The sequence below is a fragment of the Pyricularia grisea genome, assembly GCF_004355905.1.
Source record: "Pyricularia grisea strain NI907 chromosome V map unlocalized Pyricularia_grisea_NI907_Scaffold_10, whole genome shotgun sequence".
NCBI classification, from domain to species: domain Eukaryota; kingdom Fungi; phylum Ascomycota; class Sordariomycetes; order Magnaporthales; family Pyriculariaceae; genus Pyricularia; species Pyricularia grisea.
In genome coordinates this window covers 785,316-805,685 of record NW_022156722.1, presented here as the reverse complement: position 1 = coordinate 805,685, position 20,370 = coordinate 785,316, and the positions used below count along the sequence as shown (strand labels likewise).

Below are 20,370 nucleotides of genomic sequence, written 5' to 3'. Positions count from 1 at the left end.
CTGAACCCAGATAGGCATTGAACAAGGAGCAATCGATATTTCACTGGGGATGGAATTATACTTACTACCTTACCTTAGATTACGTGGTACCTATGTGCCTTACTCATAGGTACGATACCGTATCGAAATCCTTACTCGTGTCCGCCACATATCCGTACGTACTTCGTGCCTCGCATTCCAATTGCTTGACGCCAATCCCCCGTTGGATGTTTACCTACCTTAACTTACCTAAGGGTTACCTAGGGAGGCAAGGAGGTTCCTATCCCGGACTACCCAACAGTCTCTCTCTCTATCCGTGGCAGCGTCTGATTATCTTCTCCTTCCATTACCCGAGAACCCATGTGTTTTGGTTGGTTTTCTTTCCTTTTTATCTTTATTTTTTATTTTATTTTATTCAATATTTCTTCTTCCTTTCCTGTCATCATTTTTATTTCCGCACACATCCTTACCGGTTCCCATTTGGGCAAGCACATCACACCCCCCGTCATGTCCAGAATGGCACACCACCCACCCTACCTCCTTCCCCTTCATCCCACTCACACCAGATCACCCCTCAAAGCCGCAGGACATCGAGGACAAGACTAGAGCTCCTCGCCCTTATTTCCCGTCATTCAGTCCGTTCTTTTCTCTCAACCTAACTCCACCATTTGCTTGGGTTGTCGTCCATCCTTCAATCCACCCATCCATCCACCTCCTGGCCCTTGTACGCACCCATCCACACTCTCCAGCAGCAGGTCCGACCATCAGCAAAAGAACATCAACGCATGGGTGGTTTGCGGCTACACTTTACCCAGGCAACCTTTGCACGATAGTTTTGGCCTATGCGCATCACCAAAAGCCACGACCCCAAGAGCAACAAAAGAAATCTTTAAGGGCCCAGTGAAGTGTTTTTGAATACCTATCTACCTTACTTGCTTACCTACCCACCCTTACTACTTGGCCTTTCCTGCCTGCTCTTTTTCTTGCAGACCAGCTCTGTCTACACGCGGAGAAACAACGTTCCATCCATCGCAGACGTCCGAATAAAAAAGAAAGGGCCCCAGAACGCACAGACAAAGACCACACGGGCACGGGTACCCGCTTGCCGCAGCACCAACGAAAAAAGTAGCGGGGGTGGCAGCTCAAATCATCCAGGTACCTCCTGGGTACATCCTAGGACTAGCAAGCCGAGAGCACCTGTGACAGGGATCCACAAGCCCCAAAACCACACACCCCGGGGTCCCCCGCGCCGTGAGTGAAAGTGACGGCGGCGGCGGCGCACGCGCTCTTGCCTGGTTCAGGCTTGCAAGACGAAGAATACCAAATCTACCTACCTGGTAACCTACCTTACCTAGGCACCTAAGAGAGCAGAAGCGAACAGTCAAGGAGTTGAATTTCCTGGGCATCCAGGTCCATGTGGATGAACGGATTAGCCCGTTTGTCGTTCGCCAAAAAAAGGGATCAGCTTCGACTTTCACCTCCCATCTTAGCCAGTTTCTTTCTTTTCTTGTTTGAATTTGTTTACGCCCCTCGACTCGACTCGACTTGACTTTGTTCGCCGCGCGCCCTTGTGCTGCTGGCTACCATACAACACAAAGCTTCCGACATGATAAGGAAAGGTTAGACACAGCATAACTTACGTCGCCTCACCTACCTACCTATCTACCAGGTGCCGTACCTGTCCTATTATCTATCTACCTTACCAGGACGGACCTACCTGGCTTTATCGTCAGCATACACAAATTGACAGCCACTTGGTATCGCTTTCGACCAACAACCGCCGTTCCAGATCAACAAAAACATACTGCTTTAAGCTTGCTTCTTTCGCGAGCGCATGCACGAATATATATCAAACTTTCTATGCGGCCGCATGCATGGCTAAATATAACGATTTCTACGTCGCAGCCACATCAACATAAGCCGGTTCGCCAACCGTCAAGGAAATAAAACGTCTGTTTTTTTTTTTTTTTTTTTTTTTTTTGTTTTTTTTTGTCCTGGTGTCGCTTGCTTCTTTTCTTGGTATAAGCTAGCCTAGCACCCACCCGAAAAGCCAGGACAGGACAGTCAGTAGCAAGCAGCCACCACCACCACGCACTCCATCCATCCCATCAGATCCAATCCTCGGCCCGACCTTAAACTTGCGGCACGCACGCACACCTGCAATCACTTGCGCCAACTTCTCCGCTCCCACGCATCCGTCCGATTCGCACCCATCACATCACACACGCAGCAGCGATTCGCGCACACACCCCATACATCGCATCGCATCGCATCGCGCGTCCAACGAAGAAAGTTGGTCTGTCTGTCTATCACTCTGTACCTCCACAACGCAAACACTTTTTTGCTGTTTCGTCTTTGAAGTTGCCGCAACCTCCACAATTATCCCCATTTCGCATTTGAATCAGTCCAAACAGGATTTCATCGCAGCACATTGCCTCGCCAAACTGTGCACAACGTGGTCGGCCGTCAACTGTCGCCGTCCCCATGTACCCTGCACAGCCCAACGGTGCTGAAGGTGCGACAATCAATCCCGCTGCTCTCAGCTCTTCCGGTAAGTCCGAACAACTGCCTCATCGTTTCCTTTCGATCCACGTCACTTTTATCATTCTCGACGAATTATTTCTACGCATTTCGGAATATTGTCATTTCCTGTTTCGTTTGCGCGCGCGCGCATTCTCCCATTTTCCGCGCTTGACGCGGTGACTCGCTCGACCGTTCGCACCAATACGTCACAATCGCTCCTGCGCGCGCGCGTGCGGCCTGTGCACTCTTTTAAATGTTTAGGTACCCATAACTCTGTACATACGTCGGGCGACAGGCGCGTTTACTCTTATGTGCACCATGATGCCCGTAAGGATGCGATATAAAAAAAAAAAAAAACAGTCGTCACGAAGGGGAATTGTTGGCTCGCGGTGGCCGAGCTAGCGTTTTCGCGTCTTTTGCATCGCGAATCAAGAAATTGCCGCTGACACTCGGTCCTAATGTACAGATTTGAACCGGGGCATGAAGAGAAGTCGCTCTCCGGAATATCCCATTCAGACCGGGACTATTGCGGATGACGGTACGTCGCAGAATCCCCAGTTTCGTACACCTTGACACACACACACGCACGCACGCACGCACGCACACCACTCTTCCTCGACTTCGGCATCTTGCGTTACGTGTCGCGCCGTGCGACATAGACCCTGTCTTTGCGAGACCCTGACAGTTGCTAACGGTGCGCCGGACCCTGGGAACGCAGAGAAGCCAAGGAAGCGCGGAAGACCCATGAAGAACAGACCTAGCGGGAGCCTTGACGACTCCCAACACGGCCTCGCACCGATGCAGACGCCCGTACCACTTCCCCAAGCAATGCCGCCGCAAACCCCTCAATCTCAGACGATGCCTCTGCCCCTCCAGAGCCCCCAACAGTTTGCCCCGCCAGCTGCCACGCCGTCGCACGCTTCACCTCCGCCGCCACCCAAACCGACACCAAAGTCTACACTGAAAGCTCTGCCAACCGTGCGCGACCATACGACTGACCAGCTAGTCCCCGGCGGCGATGAATACATACCACGCGAGACAGATGAGGCAGGGGAGAAGAAGGTCATGCCAAATGGTCAGCTAACCGGAGGTCGTGAATACAAATGCAGAACATTCTTGGTCCCTAATCGAGGAGACAAACTTTTCATGCTCGCCACCGAGTGTGCGCGTGTTTTGGGGTACCGAGACTCGTATCTTCTCTTTAACAAGAACAGGTCTCTGTACAAGATTATCGCGAGCCAAGTGGAGAAGGACGACTTGGTCAACCAGGATGTCTTGCCATTTTCATACCGCTCCAGGCAGATCGCCATCGTCACGGCTCGTAGCATGTTCCGGCAGTTTGGTAGCCGCGTCATCATGAACGGACGGAGAGTTCGCGATGATTACTGGGAGGGCAAAGCCAGGAAGCAAGGTTTCACAGAGGCGGATCTGGCAGGCGAGAAGAGGCCAGGCGGAGGGAAAGTCAGGGAGGCCCAAGAAGCAGCCCAGGCAGCCCAGAATGCAGCATTAATGGGGCCGCCGCAAGGAGAAATTGTCTACAGCAACACAGGCCACTACGGCGGCGCGCCCCAGGCTCCTCTCATTCAACCAGGTATGATTGGAGCCCCCGCCGGGTCCTCGACCAGAATGCCTGTGATAACACTAGGACCAGACTACACGGATACCCGGAGCCGCGATTATTCCTCCAACGTACTCAAGGCCCCTCGCCAGGAAATTACTGGCCCTCCGTACCAGGACAGGATTCAGCCGTCGCCCATTCCAGAGCTCCACGCTCAGGCTCACCACGCTGCCGACTTTAACCGTGGCATCAACCAGCAGCGTGAGATGCGAACCAACTACATGCAAGATGTGTATCGCAGGCCTCATGAGCAGCCGCCCTCCTTGACCAACGTCATGAGCCAATCCGTAGGGAGCTCTGATACGTCTCTTCCCCCAACAAGCAGGGCATCTCATCAAAGCACTACATCAGGACTACAGCAGCCACACCAAACCGCATCCACGCACTCAAACCAAGGCAGTCTTGCTAGCCAAAGCCCTCAGCTTATGATGACGGCTGCGCCTTACTCCCAACCCCTGACCTCACAGTCTCAGATACAGCCGCGACTAGGTATGAAGAATCTTGCAGTTTCTACCCGATTATCATTTTCTGGGCATGACTTCTAGGAACTTCAATAGTTGGCAATCTGTAACTTGATTATGGAGCTCCTACTAACAAAAGTTTTTACCGGTCTAAAAGGCTCCTCGGGCGGTTTGCAGTCTAGTGGACAGGCTTACAACTACCAACAGTCAAACAGCAGTTGGCCACAGACGCCACAAACCCCCCAGTATAGCTACAGTCACCCTGGTCAGACGCAACAGTCGCCTCATCAACAACAATCCCAACAGACATCATCTTCGCAGCAGCAACTACGACAGCAGCCATCAAACCAACAGAATAACACCATGCCCTACTCGGGCATGCCAGGGATGGCTCAAGGCTACACAACTGGGGCTATGAATCACGGACTGCCGTACGATCAGACTCCTCGACAGTACATGCATCAGACACCTTCTGCAGCCCCAGCAGTCACACAGTCCTGGTCTAGCCAGCCCCAAGCAAGCTGGCAAGGGTGGGCTGGTCAGCCGCAGTGATTATGACTGGCTTGTCAATACTCCGTATTCGGATACCCCTACCGATCACTGTAGCCGTGCTCCAACGCAACCGAAACTGTACGCTACGCGGTAGGGTTTACAAATTATAGTTTATAGAGCACACGGCTGGGCGTCGTTGTCTCTATACCTACTTAGCTTGCGAGCTTAACCGATCGAAACAATGCAGGCCAACGACAGCACGCGTATCTGTTGATGCCTACATTTGACGCCGAGTCTTGGCCATCAATCAAATTGCGGCAAGATTACTATCATCAACATTTCTCTGTACTCCTTCGATTGTCTACACCCGACTTATTCTCTTTCCAATATTTCTTTGCTAAGTATTCTGGCTTCTTTTCTGGATATTTAATGCATGGATCTTTCTTTTTTGCAAATAAATGGCCTGCTTATCCGGTTCAGCTGTTCAACGGACAGCTTGGGCAACATTGCATCACGTACCAGGACCTTTTTTTTCGTTGGGAAGGCTGATCTGATGTATTGCCTATGAAATGAGAATGCAAGATTCAAAGAACAGTTGGGATGGCTTCTGGACTTGTTTTCCTATTGTGGTTTTCACTCTCACAGCTTTTTGGCCGACTCATTTCTACAGCGGTCTTGGGTTCAGTACAGGACCTATTCTTGTTTTTCTTTTCGAACTTTTGTGCTTTTCCTATATCAATTTTGTATTCCCCTCGAGCACTTGCTGTCGTTGATTCAAATTATCTGCTTGTTTACTTGACTGATACCGGGCATTATTCGGAGGAGTTCTTCGCTCTTGGGCACTCCATTTTCTTTTTTGTTTACTTGTCTTTTTGTATCGCTTTTATACAGCTGTTAGTCGTTTCAGGATACCTGTGCACCCTTGCTGAGGGAGGGTGGTGGCATATTTTTTTGTGTTTGTTGCGGTGAGTTGGGATAGTTATCTAGTGGTTTGGTATTTTCTCGGTCTGGCCACAGGAAGGTATACCGGTTGCATACAGGTTTTCTTTTTTATTTTATTCTAGTATTGAGCTCGTTTTGGTTTTCTATATCGTTTTGCGCGAGTTTAATCGGTTAGCGGACCTTCGAGTCTGATTGGATATAAGATGGAACTTGGTACTGGCTGGCAATTAGCATCTGGACCGATTCCGCAGTTTTGTTTTTGCCATTCAAGTATTATGTTTTTATCTTCTACTCCTTGGATATCCCAGAATTATATTCTTTTTTTTCTTGCTCTATTGGAAGTTCAATCGCAAATGAATCCGCATGTCTTTCTTTTTCTTTTGCTTTTGCTATCTCTATTGAGTAATATACAGAGACGCATAGGGTAGAAGGCGCTGTTGGCTGGTGGTTCTCTTCTTGAGCCGGTGGCTGCGTTTCAATTACAGGCTGTGAGGGCCTTGATGAAGGAAGTATATGTCGGTTGTGATCCGAGACCAGTATTTATTGTAGTTTGAAAATCTCTGTTATAAAGAGCATGAGCGAAATGTTTGTGTCATTTCAATGTGATGAGGCCTTCCCCCTAATATGCTAAGCTTTGGTGAATCATGATCCCCGAACGCCAAACAATCCCCCAACGACTAACGTTTAACCCATGAACCATTTGGTTCTTTTTTTTTCTTTTTGCAGTACAAAGTATATAATGATACATTTAAAAAAAAAGATAAAAAGAAAGACGAGAAAAGGAAAATAAAAGGTACAAAAGAAAATCGCCAGTCCAGTTACAGAATACAGCTAGAGATAAAACACCCACAAAAGTTCACCATCAAGGCAAGGAATCGGCCCGATCCGGGCCCTCTTGCAGAATCGGCCGCGAGCAAGAACCCAAACGCAAAGCCCGCGGCCGCGACGGCAGCCACGGCGGCGGCCGTGAGCGAAGCGCTGACGTCCCGCTCGAGCCAGCGCCTGCCGAGGCGCAGCCGACCGACTCGCATGTGGTACAGCTCCGTCGAGACGGTGGCACCCTCGACCAAGGGACCCGGGGGTCGTGGGAGCTCGATGGACGAGGGTGGTCGGGGGGTTTCTTCTTGTTCGACTCTTTTTTTTTTTGGTTTGGGTAATGTGTATTTGTTTTAGGAGTTTGCCTCTTAGTCGTCACTGGTTTTTTTTTTCATAGATGGGGAAGGCCTTTGCTTCAGTGACTTGCTCGTATTGAGGAGAGGAGTGGGAAAGGTTTCATGAAGGAATGGGGAACGAAATGACCAAAAGTGTAGTTGGCGGGGATTTGTCGGTCTATATCAAAGAAGAGATACTCAAAGAAGAAGAAAACTTACAGCAGACACAACGTCACATTACCGTCGATGCGCGCCTTGAGCTCCAGCTCGAGGTCCAGGTTCAGACCGAGCTGGAGCTTGGGGACCTTTCTCCTCTCAGTCGGGCGTGGTATCTCCTCGGTCGCATTGCTTGCGTTGCTCCGATAGGTATTCGCATTGTTGCGGTTTCTGTTCGAACTCCTGTTCTGTTGCTGTTGCTGTTGTTGTTGTTTTTGTTGTTGTTGTTCGTATTGTTCTTGCTGCTGCTGAAACGGCACCGTTGTGGTCATGAGCGCCCCCTTGTTCCGGTTCCGCCGCCTCCTGCTCCTCCTGCTGCTGCCGCTGCCACCCGCGCAGCTCTGCGAGCTCTCGCCGACGCTCGACGCCGCGCTGCTGCCCGACGTCGACATCTCCTCGATCTTGCGCCTGAGCTCGGCGATGATCTCGTCCTTTGACTGGTCCTCTGGCGTGGCAAAACCCGCCAGGTTTGGTGGGAAGAGGTGGTTTCCGTTCATGTTGTATCTAGGCATTTTTTTTTTGTCTTGTCTCTTTGGCTGGATATAATACAGATCGCGGCGCCTCGCTACTGTTTCCTCTAGATGATCCGACTTTTTGATGGGTTGCAACTTTTGATGCCTTCGCTCGTCTTGAAGGTTTTTCTGGTTGTTACAATTATATCATACAAGGTCACCCCGCCCACAACTAAGCCTCAACTTTAATGAAGCCTTGTGTCTGACGAGTAGGAGCAGATCGAAAAGAAGATCTCGGGAAAAAAAAGGTAAAAGTACAGAGTAGAAAAGTTGCACCAGTTTTGAGTGGCAACGGTTCAAGAAAAAAAAACCCCCCCCCCCCCCTCAAGAGTCACCTTAACGTGTCAGAGCTGAGCAGGGGCAGAGCCGGGAGCCCGGTCCCTTCTTATAAGAAACCCCCATTCTATATAACCGTGGTGCGGTTGTACCAACCTAACACCCCGGGCGGATCGGATCATCAGAGAGTTTTGAAATTAAGAAAAAGGGAACCACAAGGCCTTTTGGAAGTCTCCACCTCCACATCCCAGCAGTATACACTTGTTTGGCTCCAGTCTCAAGGGACAAGATTGGTGTAGGCCAAAAAGGAATAATAATGATACTAATAATAATGAGGCACTGGCACTGTACAAAGTAACCGCGACACTTGGTGGTGCGTAGCCGTAAAGGTAGTCACGTGCCAAGGTTCCGCCGTTTTCTTGAGTAAAAAGGGTCCTTTGCTGCAGGGGTTTTGTTTCATAAGAGTTAAACCTCGTACGATGCTTGAAACTGCCTGTCAATGCGGGACCAATAAAGTGTGGGGGGATCGACCCATTCTACCGACAAGTCACCTTTTATATTGACCGGCTTTTTGATGTATATTCTCGTTTTTTTTTTCTTCTTCTTCTCCTTCTTCCCACACCTTTCTCTCGGTGACAGAAGTTGTGGTGATGCCAAGTTACCACCAGTGACACGTTTCTCTCAAACAAGTTCGATGTACAAAGTACATGTCGTATGGGAACAAAGTGTTCAGACAGCAGATCCTGGTTATGCACTTACTCGGTTATCAGTAGAGGCTGTTAAGTCTATAGTAGGTCTTGACAAGATTATTTAAAAAAATGTGCTCTAAACAGACCTCTCCAATCTGCGTCCTCCATTTTGTCCTGGTCTGGATTTGACCATTACCAGGTACATTATATGATAAAAATACTAGGGTAGATCATTCTAGCCCTAATCTCCCATGGCTGTTCACGAGCATGGCCTATGCCTGCACAATGTTTCTCGCTTCTGTTCTTCAGCTCTCCCAGACACGTGGAAATATACACGCGTGTCCAATGACCACCGTTTTCTTATTTAAGTGGTTATCGAGGCTTCTGGTGCGGAGATGATGCAGGTGGTGATGAATGCATGTCGCCTGGCCTCAACATCTTATGCCTCTGTTGCCAATATCTAGCTGAGTAACTTCTGAGGCTGACGCTGCTTGATATTGACGACGAAGAATGCTTGTAAGGACCCAGTCGGCTGGTCCAGCCTTTGAACCCATGTTCATCCCAAGAATAGGGGGTACTTTATTCCATGCGAGACCCCGAGACCCCACCAGTAGGCCAAGACCTTCGTGGGTTCCTTTCTGGACGACTATGCAAGCAAGAATGCAAATATAGCAATCATCGACAGCGTGGGAGATGACGGGTCTTGGTTTGGATTGTGATTTCCTTGCTTGTTCCTTCATCCTCCAGCAAGCATCATCAGCTGCTAAGCAAATCCCTCACACTCATCCCCCTCACCCCCGCCGGGACGGGTGCTTGAGAGCCCGGAGATGACCCTGTGCTGGCGGTGGTACTGCCACGACGATCGCTGTTGAGCATAAGTAACACGGCCGCACTGGCCTCCTGCTCGTCCCTCAAGGGCCCCAGCGCCGGGCTGGTCAGCGTCGAACCTGGTCTCGATGTGGAGTAATAACCGCTCGTGGGGTATGCTTGTGGTCCGAATGCTGGAGATGGGGTTGCCGACGTGGTTGATGCAAAGCTGTAATGCCGTCCACCATGTCCGTAATTCCCTGCTGTTATCAGCGCCGCGGCGGCTACTGTCGAAGCTGAGGAGTATGTGCTGTCGCGCCGCTGTGAGTCTTGTGCCATTAGCGCGGGCGAGATTGATGCAGAGTGTATTGAACTGGCGTTATGATGCCTATAGTGTTGTGTGTGTGATTGTTGTCCAGTCAAGGTTGGCGATAAAACCACCTCTGAACCGCCGCCGCCCATTTCAACATCTGGTGAGCTATATGTCGAACCTGTAACGGCCAGAACCGTCTCGTAAGGAGTGCGTGCTCCTGTCGGCGTATGGTGATTCTCGTCCTCCTCATCCATTTCATAGTCATCATACAATGCAGTTGTCGTTGGAGGTGGTGCGAGCTCCATGGGGGTGGACTGATCTTCTCTCTGGGCCTGGAGCTTAGAGACGCAGTCTTCGAGATAGCGGATATAATCGATAGAGGCCTATAAAATATGAAAGATATGTGTTACTTATTAGTCTTTCTCAAAAAAAAAAAAAAAAATACAAGGTGCGTTCAGATATAGTAACAGACTTACCTGCAGAATTGCCAGCTTATGCATCTCACCAGTGCAGGCCGGAATCATATTCTTCAGTGTGGCAAACTCTTCATTCATCTTGGACCGTCTCCTCCGCTCGATAAGACTATGCGCAGTCTTTCTAGCTATCTTTCGACCCGCAGCGCTGGTTGCCGAAGGTGTCTTCTTCTTGGCCGCCACTGGGGAGCCGGTAGCCGTTGGCGCTTGTGCTGATGCTGTCGCCGCCGCCGTTGCCGTGTCATTAGAGTCGACTGTCGATTTTGAAGTGCCAGTTTTGCCCTTGGATGCCGACTGTGGTTGGTCGTTCTCCTCAGTCTTCGATGCTCCTGTCGACTTTGGCTTCATCTGAATGATCTTGCGTGACCTCGTTGGTGGTGGTGGGAGTGCGAAGGTATCCTTCTTGCCGCCAGCGCCCACGGCCGTAGCAGCGGCCTGGGCCTGGACAACCGAAGATCTGCGCCTGGACTTGACGGTCTCGCTGGCTTGCAAAGGATAGGAGGTTTTCCTGGGGCTCTGTTTCGGACTTGATAGAGACTCTGGTGAAGGCGCGGGTGGAGAGGCTGTGACATTGGTCTGAAAGGCACCAGTCATAGCTCCAGGTTTGCCATTGCTGATGGCTGGGGGCGGGAGCTCAAATGCCATTTGTAGCGAGGCTAGCTGCTTAACTCCATCCTGGCCTTTGAGGTCGGTTGACGATGCAGGCGTCAAAGGGTGCGCTGCTCGCGGCATTGCTGCGACCGATTGTGTTGATGTTACCTTGTCTTGTCAAATTCCAAGAATCCCTCGATAGTCTGTCTCTTTGGAATCGTAAGCCTTGGATGAAGATGAACGCAACTTGTTAGAGTAATTGCTCTATAGTAGGACAGCAAGCTCCAAGTAAAAGCCCCGTGAGTGCTTGTATTCTGCCGAAACTTTGCCACCTCGCGAGCTATTGAGTGGTATCTGACTAGAACCCAATTACCAGACAGGTGTGAATGGCGGTCAGGGAATCATAGCCAGTACAATAAACAGCTAAGATTGAGGAGCAACAACCAGTACGTCTTGTGCTGGAGAATGAAACCAAAAGTCAAGTTTCATCAAGATGATGGACGACAACGAAATGTACTGGCTCTTGTGGTCAAGTGACGCAAACAAACGCCTCAAGCTCGAAAAGAAAAAGAAAGGTCGCAGAAGCAAAAAAGTTGACACTCAAGCTGTGAGAGCAGGGCAGTGGGTAGATGGATAGATTGGTTATGAGTTGACCCTGGCTCGTCGATCAAGGTCGGGTAAGGTAGGTAGGCAAGGTTAAGGTACCTAGGGTAGAAGTAACTAAGTACCTAGTTAGGTAGGTAGGCTGTAGGGAAATAACGAGCACGTGCTCCGGGATCGAGCTGTAGTTGCCCCTGTCGCGTGTCAAGAAAAAAAAAACCAGGCCGGGCTTATTTGTTTTCTCCTTCCAATGCTTGAAAGGCGGGCAGGTGGGAAGTGCCGCAAGGCAGAGAAAAGGCACAATGAGTCGCGTGCTACCCGCTGGGCGGGAAGAGGCAAGAGATAGCGAAACGAACAAACGAACTGACAAGATGTAGCGTGGAAGGATTGGCCGGACCGACAATTATGATACAAGGGTATAAGAGAAAAGAAGGGGGTTTCGATTCAAATGGAAGTGCAAGGCAAAGTAAGGTTTGAGGCGGAGTAAATTTAGCTGAATACTTGGATAGACAGACTAGGCTTTTTGGCTGTAGCAGAGAGATTGGGATAGGGAAAAAATAAAATAAAAATAAAACGAGATCATTGGCATCAGACAAGGCTCACACTATCGGGAGAGGGAACTCGGGATTCTTTTGCTTGGAAAACAAAAACTTGTCTCACCTGATCTTGCTTGAATCTAGTCCGCAACCTCTTCTTGAGTATAGTTGCTTGTCTACGCCCCAAGAGTAGGTAAGGTATCTTGGGTAATTTCTCGATTTGATATTACCTGCCGTTTGACACTGGAAAGAGAAAAAAAAAAGCCTAAGCTGCTGCACACGAGCTGGTTCAACAGACACAAGCCTAGGCAGGCAGGCACGTTTCCAGTTTCCCAAAGGTTGTCCGGGCCGTTCATCCCCCGCCACCTCAAGCGATCAGCTCAAGAAAGGAAAAAGAAGAAAAAAGAAAACCCGAAAAAGCGTGCTTTGTTCTTCCATTCGGAACCCAGGGAGACCAGCACGAGCTCAAACCTGTGGCAGATAACAAATCGGAATTCCAAATTCCAACCCATGGGGGGAGGGTGTACACGTAAAGTGTTTCTCCACCCAAGATTATAAGGGACAGGCATCAAGGGAGGGTTGGTGATTTTTTGCCTTCCCCCAGGAAAGAAAAGAGTAGGTAGTACCTAGGGGCGCAAATCTAGGGACATTGACGTTTGGGGAGAAGTGCTTGGCTTTTTCTCGTTCTTGGCGGCTGGGTCCAATCACAGCTCAGTATTCGGGCACGTTGTCGTCTTAATGGGCAAGGAGGCACGCGACTGCGACCAGGGACCATGGGCTCAATCTACCGAATTTGATTGGTCGCCTGAAGCAATGTTTTTAACAACTTTTTGCAAAAGTTGTATCTCTACCGATCACATGTGGAAGGTGGCGCAAATTATTTCGGGGATATTAAAAACTACCTACCTACCTACCTGGGTACCCGGGCAGGTATAAGAGAGAAAACAAAAATTGGATGCCACTGTAAAAAAAGATAGGTAACATCCAATACAACAGCTACCATCTTGGCATACGAGGTCCATCCCCCGGAGTGCATGATGAGGAATGAATTGCTCACGTGCGCTTTGGGAAACTCTACCAGCAAATCGCAACAGAAGACGGCATTAACTCCTAGCCATTCCTTTCGCCCACATGTTCAGTCCAACACAACACCATGCGGCAATTCCAGGGGAGCCCTGAAATCAAGTCGGGCGGACCCTAAAAAAAAGCCAATATTTCCAGTGGCTACGCTAACTGCGCAAGAATCTGGAGTTGGCTCCTCCTTTCACCAAGGGTCCCCCTTCTTTTGTAAATAATTGTCACGTGCTCACAAAATCGTAGACTTTGGAGATAGAACCCGTCTGTTTAACTGACAAAAAAAAAACCATGGAATTCATCGAAATCTGGGGTAGTTTGCTTTGATACCCCCGTCTAAGCTAAAACAGAGGTAATTGGTGAATACCTCTGTAATATAGTGCATTGCTTACAGTACAAGTATAAAAAAATAAAAAAAATCCCGTTTACCCACCTTTAGACGTGGTTGCTCGGGTACAGTACAGATGTCGTCGCGTTAAACTCCTCCTTCAAGCTCCTTGTGCTCACAAACCGACCAAGCAGGTTCATGCTACCAGCCTTGTCGTTTGTTCCACTTGCCCTGCCACCTCCAAACGGCTGCTGGCCGACGACTGCGCCTGTGCTCTTGCAGTTGATATAGAAATTGCCCGCCGAGTTGCGCAGCTTGTCCTCGGCAAACCGCACCGCCGCCCGGTCGGTCGCGAACACCGCACCCGTCAACCCGTACTCGCTTGTCGAGTCCACCACTTCGCAAATCTTTCCAAACGCCGCCGCCGGGTCGCCGTGAAGGTCGTCATCATAGGCATATGCCACCAACACGGGTCCAAACAGCTCCGTGCTCATCAGCTTGTGCGCCGGGTCCGTCGTCTCGTAGATGGTCGGGTGTACAAAGTAGCCCTTGGAGCTGTCGTACTTGCCGCCGGCCACCAGCTTGAGCTTGCTGTCGTTCTTAGCCTCGTCGATGACACCCGAGAGCTTCTTGAAGGATCCCTCGTGGATGACGGGGCCGATAAAGTTGCCATGGTCGCCAGGGTCGCCAATCTTAAGCTTGTTGACCTCCTCGGCTAGCCTCTCGCGGAAGCGCGGCCACATCGACTTGGGGACGTAAAGTCGCGATGTAGCACTGCACTTCTGTCCCTGATATTCGAACGCTCCTCGAACAGTCTGAATGACAGCATTCTCCAGGTCGGCCGAAGAGTGCACGAGGTGGAAGTTCTTGCCACCGGTCTCACCCACGATCCGCGGGTATGACGCGTACTTGCCCTCTGCCACGCCCGCACCGATCTGTCCATAGAGCTTACGGAAGATAGCTGTGCTGCCCGTGTAGTGCAGCGCGGCGAATTGACGGTGCGAGAGCACCACTCGCGTCACCTCCTCTGGGTCTCCCGGGACGAATTGAATGACACCCTTGGGCAGACCAGCTTCCAGGAGGATGTTGTAAAGCAGCCAGTTGGATGCAATGGCAAAGTCGGATGGCTTCCACACTACGACATTGCCCAGAAGTGCTGGCGCCCCAGGCAGGTTGCCTGCAATGGCTGTGAAGTTGAAAGGGCTGACGGCGTAGACGAAGCCGTCAAGGGGCCTGTACTCGACGCGGTTCCAGACTCCAGGCGAGTTGTGTACTGGCTGTTGGGCATACATCTCCTCGGCGTACTGGACGTTGAACCTAAGGAAGTCGCACAGCTCTGCGGCCGAGTCAATCTCGGCTTGCCACGCATTCTTGCCCTGGCCCAACATGGTAGCTGCCATAATCTCATAGCGGTACTTTGTGGAGATGAGATCGGCCGCCTTGAGGAAGATAGCCGCTCGGTCGTGGAACGGGAGAGACTCCCAGTCTTTCTTGGCAGCAAGAGCCTCGTCAATTGCTCGTGAGACATCTTCGGGGCTCGCTTTCGAGTAGGTCGCAATAACCTTCTGGTGGTCCGCTGGGTTGACTTGTGTGCCCGTGGATGAAGTCTTGATCTATTGATTGTTGTTCGGCAAACAGTCAGCAAACCAGTAGCTTGGTGACGTGAGCTGCATGACAAGGTGGATTTCGAGGGGTGGTATGGTACAAACCTCTTTGCCTCCAACTACGATTGGTACTTCCACCGCACCCTTCTGCTTAAGTGCCGACAGGGCCGCCGTCAGTCCCTCTCGCGAGGGAGAGCCTTTTGCATAGTGTTGCTATACGTCCAACAGTAAACATGTTAGAACTGAAACTGCCGCCCAAACACACAGCGAGAGGAGAGCAGGAGCAGGATGTCAACATACATTAGGCTCGTTGGCCACCTTGGGAATCTTGAACGATGCAATAGTCGACATCCTGATCTGTGAGGTAGAGATTTGTCTAAGGGCGGACGGAGCTCTTCGGAGTTGGTGTGGCAAAGGTGAGGAATATGAAGGTCGCAGAGCAAGTCTGCTCGACCTCGTTAAGGTGAGACCAAGCCGTGTTAATGCCATTGCAGCTGAAAGCTAAGGTGTGATTGGTTGCAGCCAAAGTTAGAGCAGATCCCAGGACGAGCACGAGGACAAATTTATGGCTGTAACCGGCTTTGTTTGTATCGGACGATGGTTAGAAATGGTTTGATTCTTCTCTTAAACAAAGGTCGACGAGACTCCGATCGGAGCATGTTAGTGACGTTGGGGTTCGCTTTGTAGCGGCTCAATGTCTTGACAGGACGACCCCGCAACGGTAGCCCCTCTCACAATGGCCAATCACAACACTAGATATAGTGTCTAAGAGTCCAGATGCGGGGCTAAGATGCCGGCAAGACGGACTAAAAGAGCCGACAACTCTCTATCACACCATTGAGATCTGCTACAGTAATCCACCGCTCCTACAAAGTTTATTCGATGGGCCATGCTGTTATCTTGCTACCACTCCGACAGACAGGGAATTTTTACAAGAAAACTTGGTTGAACTGACTCTGCAAATTCAAAGCACTGACTTACACAGGCCAATGAGTACCGGAATCGGGGGAGCACAGTTCAGGCGCATTTTACTTCAATGCTGGAGATGCTGGCCAGCATTATGCCATGGAATTTCGCACAAATTCGCAAAATCATAGCTGGTAATTTTCATGACAAGTGTGTTCCAAGTGCTTTCAACATACGAGCCTGTCCTGAACGCCCTGAACGCCACATATCCCTCATCTCCGACCTGCTTTGCCCTTGTAAGAAGCAGCCTGCCACCCATGTATTACTCCATCATCGAGTCCTCCTGATCGACATCGTTGGTCTCTTCTCCATCACCAAAGAGGCCTTCAATCTTGAATTCCTTGGCCCACTCAGTCACAATCTGTTTCTGGTCGGGCATCGTAGCCTCATCGTTGACGGTAGTTACCGAAGACCCAGCACCAGTGGCCGAGGAATCCGCAGTAGCCACCGCCAATACAGGTGCATCAACCCAGCCTTGGATACGACCATCCCGCCAGTCCGTCACCACAGTCATGGCCGCTGAGGTAATGTTGGGCACGCCACCGCGACCCAGCCTGCCTCGCTTACGTGCGACCTGCACCAGGAAGTCGGTTGTCGCATCGCCCGAAGCATCTGCCAAAAGCGGCGGTAGATCGTAGACATCTGTCAACTTCTTAAGGAGATCAGGAGAAGCCGAGAGTCGTTTCAATAGTAAAGTTACTGCTGGTACAGGGTCTTCAATGTGTTTAGGCGGCACGGCGTTCAGAAGCACCAGGTGGGCGTGGGCTTCAGTCTTGTTCTTGGGGACAAAAGAGGTTGATGTCGATGACGTAGATGGGAACACGATACCCGGCGAGTCGAGTAGTGTCAATTTCGAGTCGATCTTGACCGACCGAATTGCGGTTGTGACACCGGCCTCGGCACCTGCAGGACAGGCAGATCTTTGACCGCGAGTACCACTCATGCGTGAGAGCAGGGCGTTGATGACTGACGACTTTCCAACATTGGGATACCCAATGACACCGACTGAGACGGCGCGCTTCAGGTTGCGACCCGCTGCAAAAGACTTGAGCGCACGGAATAGGGCTGTGCTTGTGCTCTGAACCGTCACATCGCGGTGGTTGAATGTGTGTGCGTTCGGGGCAGCGTTGGACGCGCGGAGAGGTAATGTGGGAAAGTAGCGCCGCAAGTGTGTCAGCCATCCTCGGAGAACAGGCGGTGGGATCAGATCCACCTTGTTCAACACAAGGATTAACCGCTTGCCGCCACTCGCCGCGGCCATTACGGATCTCTCCACGTCCCTTGACCTGGTTCCCTCTGGATCCCTTGCATCCAGCACGTAGAGAACGACGTCTGCCTGCTCTACCACCTGCTTGAAGACCTTGTCGAAGGCCTTTCTTGAGGTTGCACCACCGCTGACCTCGATCGCCCCGCTTTCACCGTCGCTGTCTGAGCTGGCATCTGAATCATCATCCATCCCGTCGTCATCGTCGGTTTGTAAATCCTCGTCGTACTTATCGGCGGCAGCGCGCGCACTGGCAATGAGCGCCGCCATCGGATCCGACTCGTCAATGTCTTCATCCATCATGTCGTCGTCCATAGCCTCCACGTCCGAGTCTGCGCCGTCCTCCTTTGCAGCGTTGCCATTCTGCTGAGCCTTGGCTGCCTTGGCCGCCTCTTTCCTCCGGCGAGTCTCCTCCTGTTTCTGGATCTTGGCTTCTTCTATCTGCTGAAGCAGCCTCTCCTTGTAGGGGAAAAGATTAGGGATGCCAGGATCCTTCTTCACTTTTGAGACCCATTGCGGGTTCTTCTTGGCGAGCTTCCTGTCCTTTCGCTGCTTGGCTTTCGAGGCTTTCTCGATCTTGTTTCGCAGGCGCACCGGTGTCCTCTTGGACATGGGCTCTTTTTAGTTGATCACAAGGTTAGTTTAATAATCCAACTTATGGCAAAATTTAGGATTAACAGGTACTTACTCTTTGGCTTGTTTATTGAGCCTGCCATTTTGAAAGCGATCGGGCGCTGGTGTTATGACCTATTAAACAGTGAAGCTCTTGTGGCGCAAGACAAAGAACCACGGCCTGCCTGCTGGGAGTTGGTGGGATGAGAACGGCTGCGAAAAATTTCTGCCGCTCGTGTCTCCCAAAAAAACTTGACCGCCTGCCCGCGTGGCCCCACATGATGAAAAGCCTTATCAAGTTGTTGTCGAGTTCGGTGTGTGGGTGGGTCCAGCATCTTCTTCAATTGACCCATTGACTGACTGACTACCTTGACCGCAATAATATTTTCTTCACAGTGTTTCCTTCCCATTTACAAAAATCAAACATTAACCACAGAAGTACTATCTATATATAGTAGTGAGCTTGGGCGGTCGGTAAACCTTCGGACTTACCATTTCAAGCCATCCGTACCTTGAACTATTGCTCGACCCGCCTGCTACAAACCGGGCGGTCACTACGTGTCGGCGTTCCGACAGTGTGGCGGGAGCGGAGCTTCCCTAAAGAGCATGGCTCCAGCAGGCGGGGTTCTCAAGCCCGGGTAGATGCAGCATCTGGTGTCGGCCCTGACTGAATGAATCGTCTGGTATTGGAACCTGACAGTGGCGGCTCTTTGTGCAAACGTCTCTTGTTATAAGTGTCACCTCCTGCTGTCAGATTTCGTGTTAGATCTCCACGTATCAACAAGAACAATTGAATAGATTAGACGACCCATACGGTAGAATCCTGCCACACAACTTAAACCCCTCACACCGCTTAACTTATTAGACAGCTTCTCTTGTCTCTACACTACTACCTACCACCTGCTTTTTATTCAATCTCTCCCCGAAAATCCCCGTCAATAGGTCACAATGGGAAGCATACAAGTACCCGAGGGCACCTTTACAGCCCCGGCGCAGCAAGTTGTCCTCGATGGTTTTCTCTTCGATATGGACGGCACCATCATAGACTCGACAAAAGCCATTGAGATGCACTGGGCATCGTGAGTCATGACCCGTTTCCCTCATAAAACCAAGGCTATAAAGACAATTGACTGACCTTGTTTGTCTTTCTGTTTTGTGTTATCAAAGGGTTGGTAAAGAGATTGGAGTGGATCCGGAGCTCATCTTGAAGACATCGCACGGGCGCCGTAGCATCGACACGCTCAAGATATATTGCCCAGAAAAGGCAACCATTGAGTGTAAGTTGCTGGCCCTGACCCATGGTTCAACAAGAAAATCCGTGGGACAAATCTCATACAGGACTATCTTCACCTTGGCTTTTGTGCTTCCATGCTCTGCCAGTCTCGGCTGACCCGATTCGTCACAGACGCTTCAGAGATGGAAGGCCGCCTACCCAAGCTGTACAGCAAAGAGGCAGAGGAGATCCCCGGTGCCCGCTCGCTCCTCCAATCCATAATCGCCACCAAGACTTCCCCCTGGGCCATCGTGACGTCCGGGACGAAACCGCTCGTCGACGGCTGGCTTGAGGTTCTGAACCTGCCGCGGCCTGCGCACATGATCACCGCCGAGTCTGTCCAGAACGGCAAGCCTGATCCCACGTGCTACCTCATGGGCCTCGACGGGCTCGGCCTCCGCGATCGGGCCGCCAACGTCCTCGTGCTGGAGGACAGCCCCGCCGGGATCCTGGCCGGCAAGGCGGCCGGGTGCAAAGTGCTTGGGCTGGTAACTAGCCACACTGTCGAGCAGGTGGTGGATGCCGGACCAGACTGGGTTGTCAAGGATTTGACGTCTGTGAGGCTCGTCGGCGGTGCTGAGGATGGAAGAGTTACCTTGGAGATTGTGGATGCACTGGAGTCGAAGTAACTTAGACGAGCATAGCTCTGCTCAAGTTCACCTAGGCACTCATCTCTATTAATCGTTGAAATTCATTGCAAAGCGGGTAGATAGAGTTATCGATGGTTTAGAACTGGGACTCAAACCTCTACTTTAGATGATTGAAAGAGTGCCCTAAAATTTGATCATCTCTCTCCGTACATGTCCGTGAATGGAACGTTCAATTAAATACCTTACCCAAACCAAATTTCAACTGCCTGCGCCTGCTTCGTATGATGGATTGGCCCTTTAGACTCCACTATCGCTGTCAGGAAGCCGAGAGCATTGCAAGTAAGGTCAATGTGTAATTAGTAGCGCCGTGCATCATGCCATTACGGTCTCCTTGTTGTTGTACGAATCCTCTTCTCTCACGGACTGGAGATTAGGTGGCCATTTCACAGTATATCAACTCAAATTAGCCCAAGGGCAACG

General features: G+C 50.8%; 6 protein-coding genes across 6 annotated transcripts; 2 read left to right on the top strand and 4 right to left on the bottom strand.

The window, feature by feature from the left end:
- The first annotated feature begins 1,980 nt into the window (after nucleotides 1-1,980).
- Nucleotides 1,981-6,503, top strand: PgNI_11760 (uncharacterized protein). The gene is made up of 4 exons (XM_031131724.1): nucleotides 1,981-2,530; nucleotides 2,969-3,040; nucleotides 3,221-4,609; nucleotides 4,739-6,503. Exons 1-4 carry the CDS (start codon nucleotides 2,464-2,466, stop codon nucleotides 5,131-5,133), a joined length of 1,923 nt encoding a protein of 640 aa, XP_030976617.1. The 5' UTR covers nucleotides 1,981-2,463; the 3' UTR covers nucleotides 5,134-6,503.
- Nucleotides 6,504-6,833: 330 nt separating this feature from the next.
- On the bottom strand, nucleotides 6,834-8,204 carry PgNI_11759 (uncharacterized protein; the record flags this gene model as incomplete). Its single annotated transcript, XM_031131723.1, has 2 exons — nucleotides 7,386-8,204; nucleotides 6,834-7,149 (listed from the first exon to the last, which is right to left on the bottom strand). Exons 1-2 carry the CDS (start codon nucleotides 7,892-7,894, stop codon nucleotides 6,834-6,836), a joined length of 825 nt encoding a protein of 274 aa, XP_030976453.1. The 5' UTR covers nucleotides 7,895-8,204.
- A 362-nt stretch (nucleotides 8,205-8,566) lies between these two features.
- On the bottom strand, nucleotides 8,567-12,761 carry PgNI_11758 (uncharacterized protein). The gene is made up of 3 exons (XM_031131722.1): nucleotides 12,304-12,761; nucleotides 10,456-11,268; nucleotides 8,567-10,362 (listed from the first exon to the last, which is right to left on the bottom strand). The coding sequence occupies exons 2-3, from the start codon at nucleotides 11,182-11,184 to the stop codon at nucleotides 9,616-9,618; spliced, it is 1,476 nt and encodes a 491-aa protein (XP_030976454.1). The 5' UTR covers nucleotides 11,185-11,268; nucleotides 12,304-12,761; the 3' UTR covers nucleotides 8,567-9,615.
- A 927-nt stretch (nucleotides 12,762-13,688) lies between these two features.
- On the bottom strand, nucleotides 13,689-14,981 carry PgNI_11757 (uncharacterized protein; the record flags this gene model as incomplete). Its single annotated transcript, XM_031131721.1, has 1 exon — nucleotides 13,689-14,981. The coding sequence occupies one exon, from the start codon at nucleotides 14,979-14,981 to the stop codon at nucleotides 13,689-13,691; it is 1,293 nt and encodes a 430-aa protein (XP_030976400.1).
- A 917-nt stretch (nucleotides 14,982-15,898) lies between these two features.
- Nucleotides 15,899-18,370, bottom strand: PgNI_11756 (uncharacterized protein). The gene is made up of 2 exons (XM_031131720.1): nucleotides 18,104-18,370; nucleotides 15,899-18,032 (listed from the first exon to the last, which is right to left on the bottom strand). The coding sequence occupies exons 1-2, from the start codon at nucleotides 18,129-18,131 to the stop codon at nucleotides 16,414-16,416; spliced, it is 1,647 nt and encodes a 548-aa protein (XP_030976401.1). The 5' UTR covers nucleotides 18,132-18,370; the 3' UTR covers nucleotides 15,899-16,413.
- A 237-nt stretch (nucleotides 18,371-18,607) lies between these two features.
- PgNI_11755 (uncharacterized protein) lies at nucleotides 18,608-20,074 on the top strand. The gene is made up of 3 exons (XM_031131719.1): nucleotides 18,608-19,106; nucleotides 19,195-19,304; nucleotides 19,433-20,074. Exons 1-3 carry the CDS (start codon nucleotides 18,976-18,978, stop codon nucleotides 19,927-19,929), a joined length of 738 nt encoding a protein of 245 aa, XP_030976399.1. The 5' UTR covers nucleotides 18,608-18,975; the 3' UTR covers nucleotides 19,930-20,074.
- The last annotated feature ends 296 nt before the right edge of the window (nucleotides 20,075-20,370 follow it).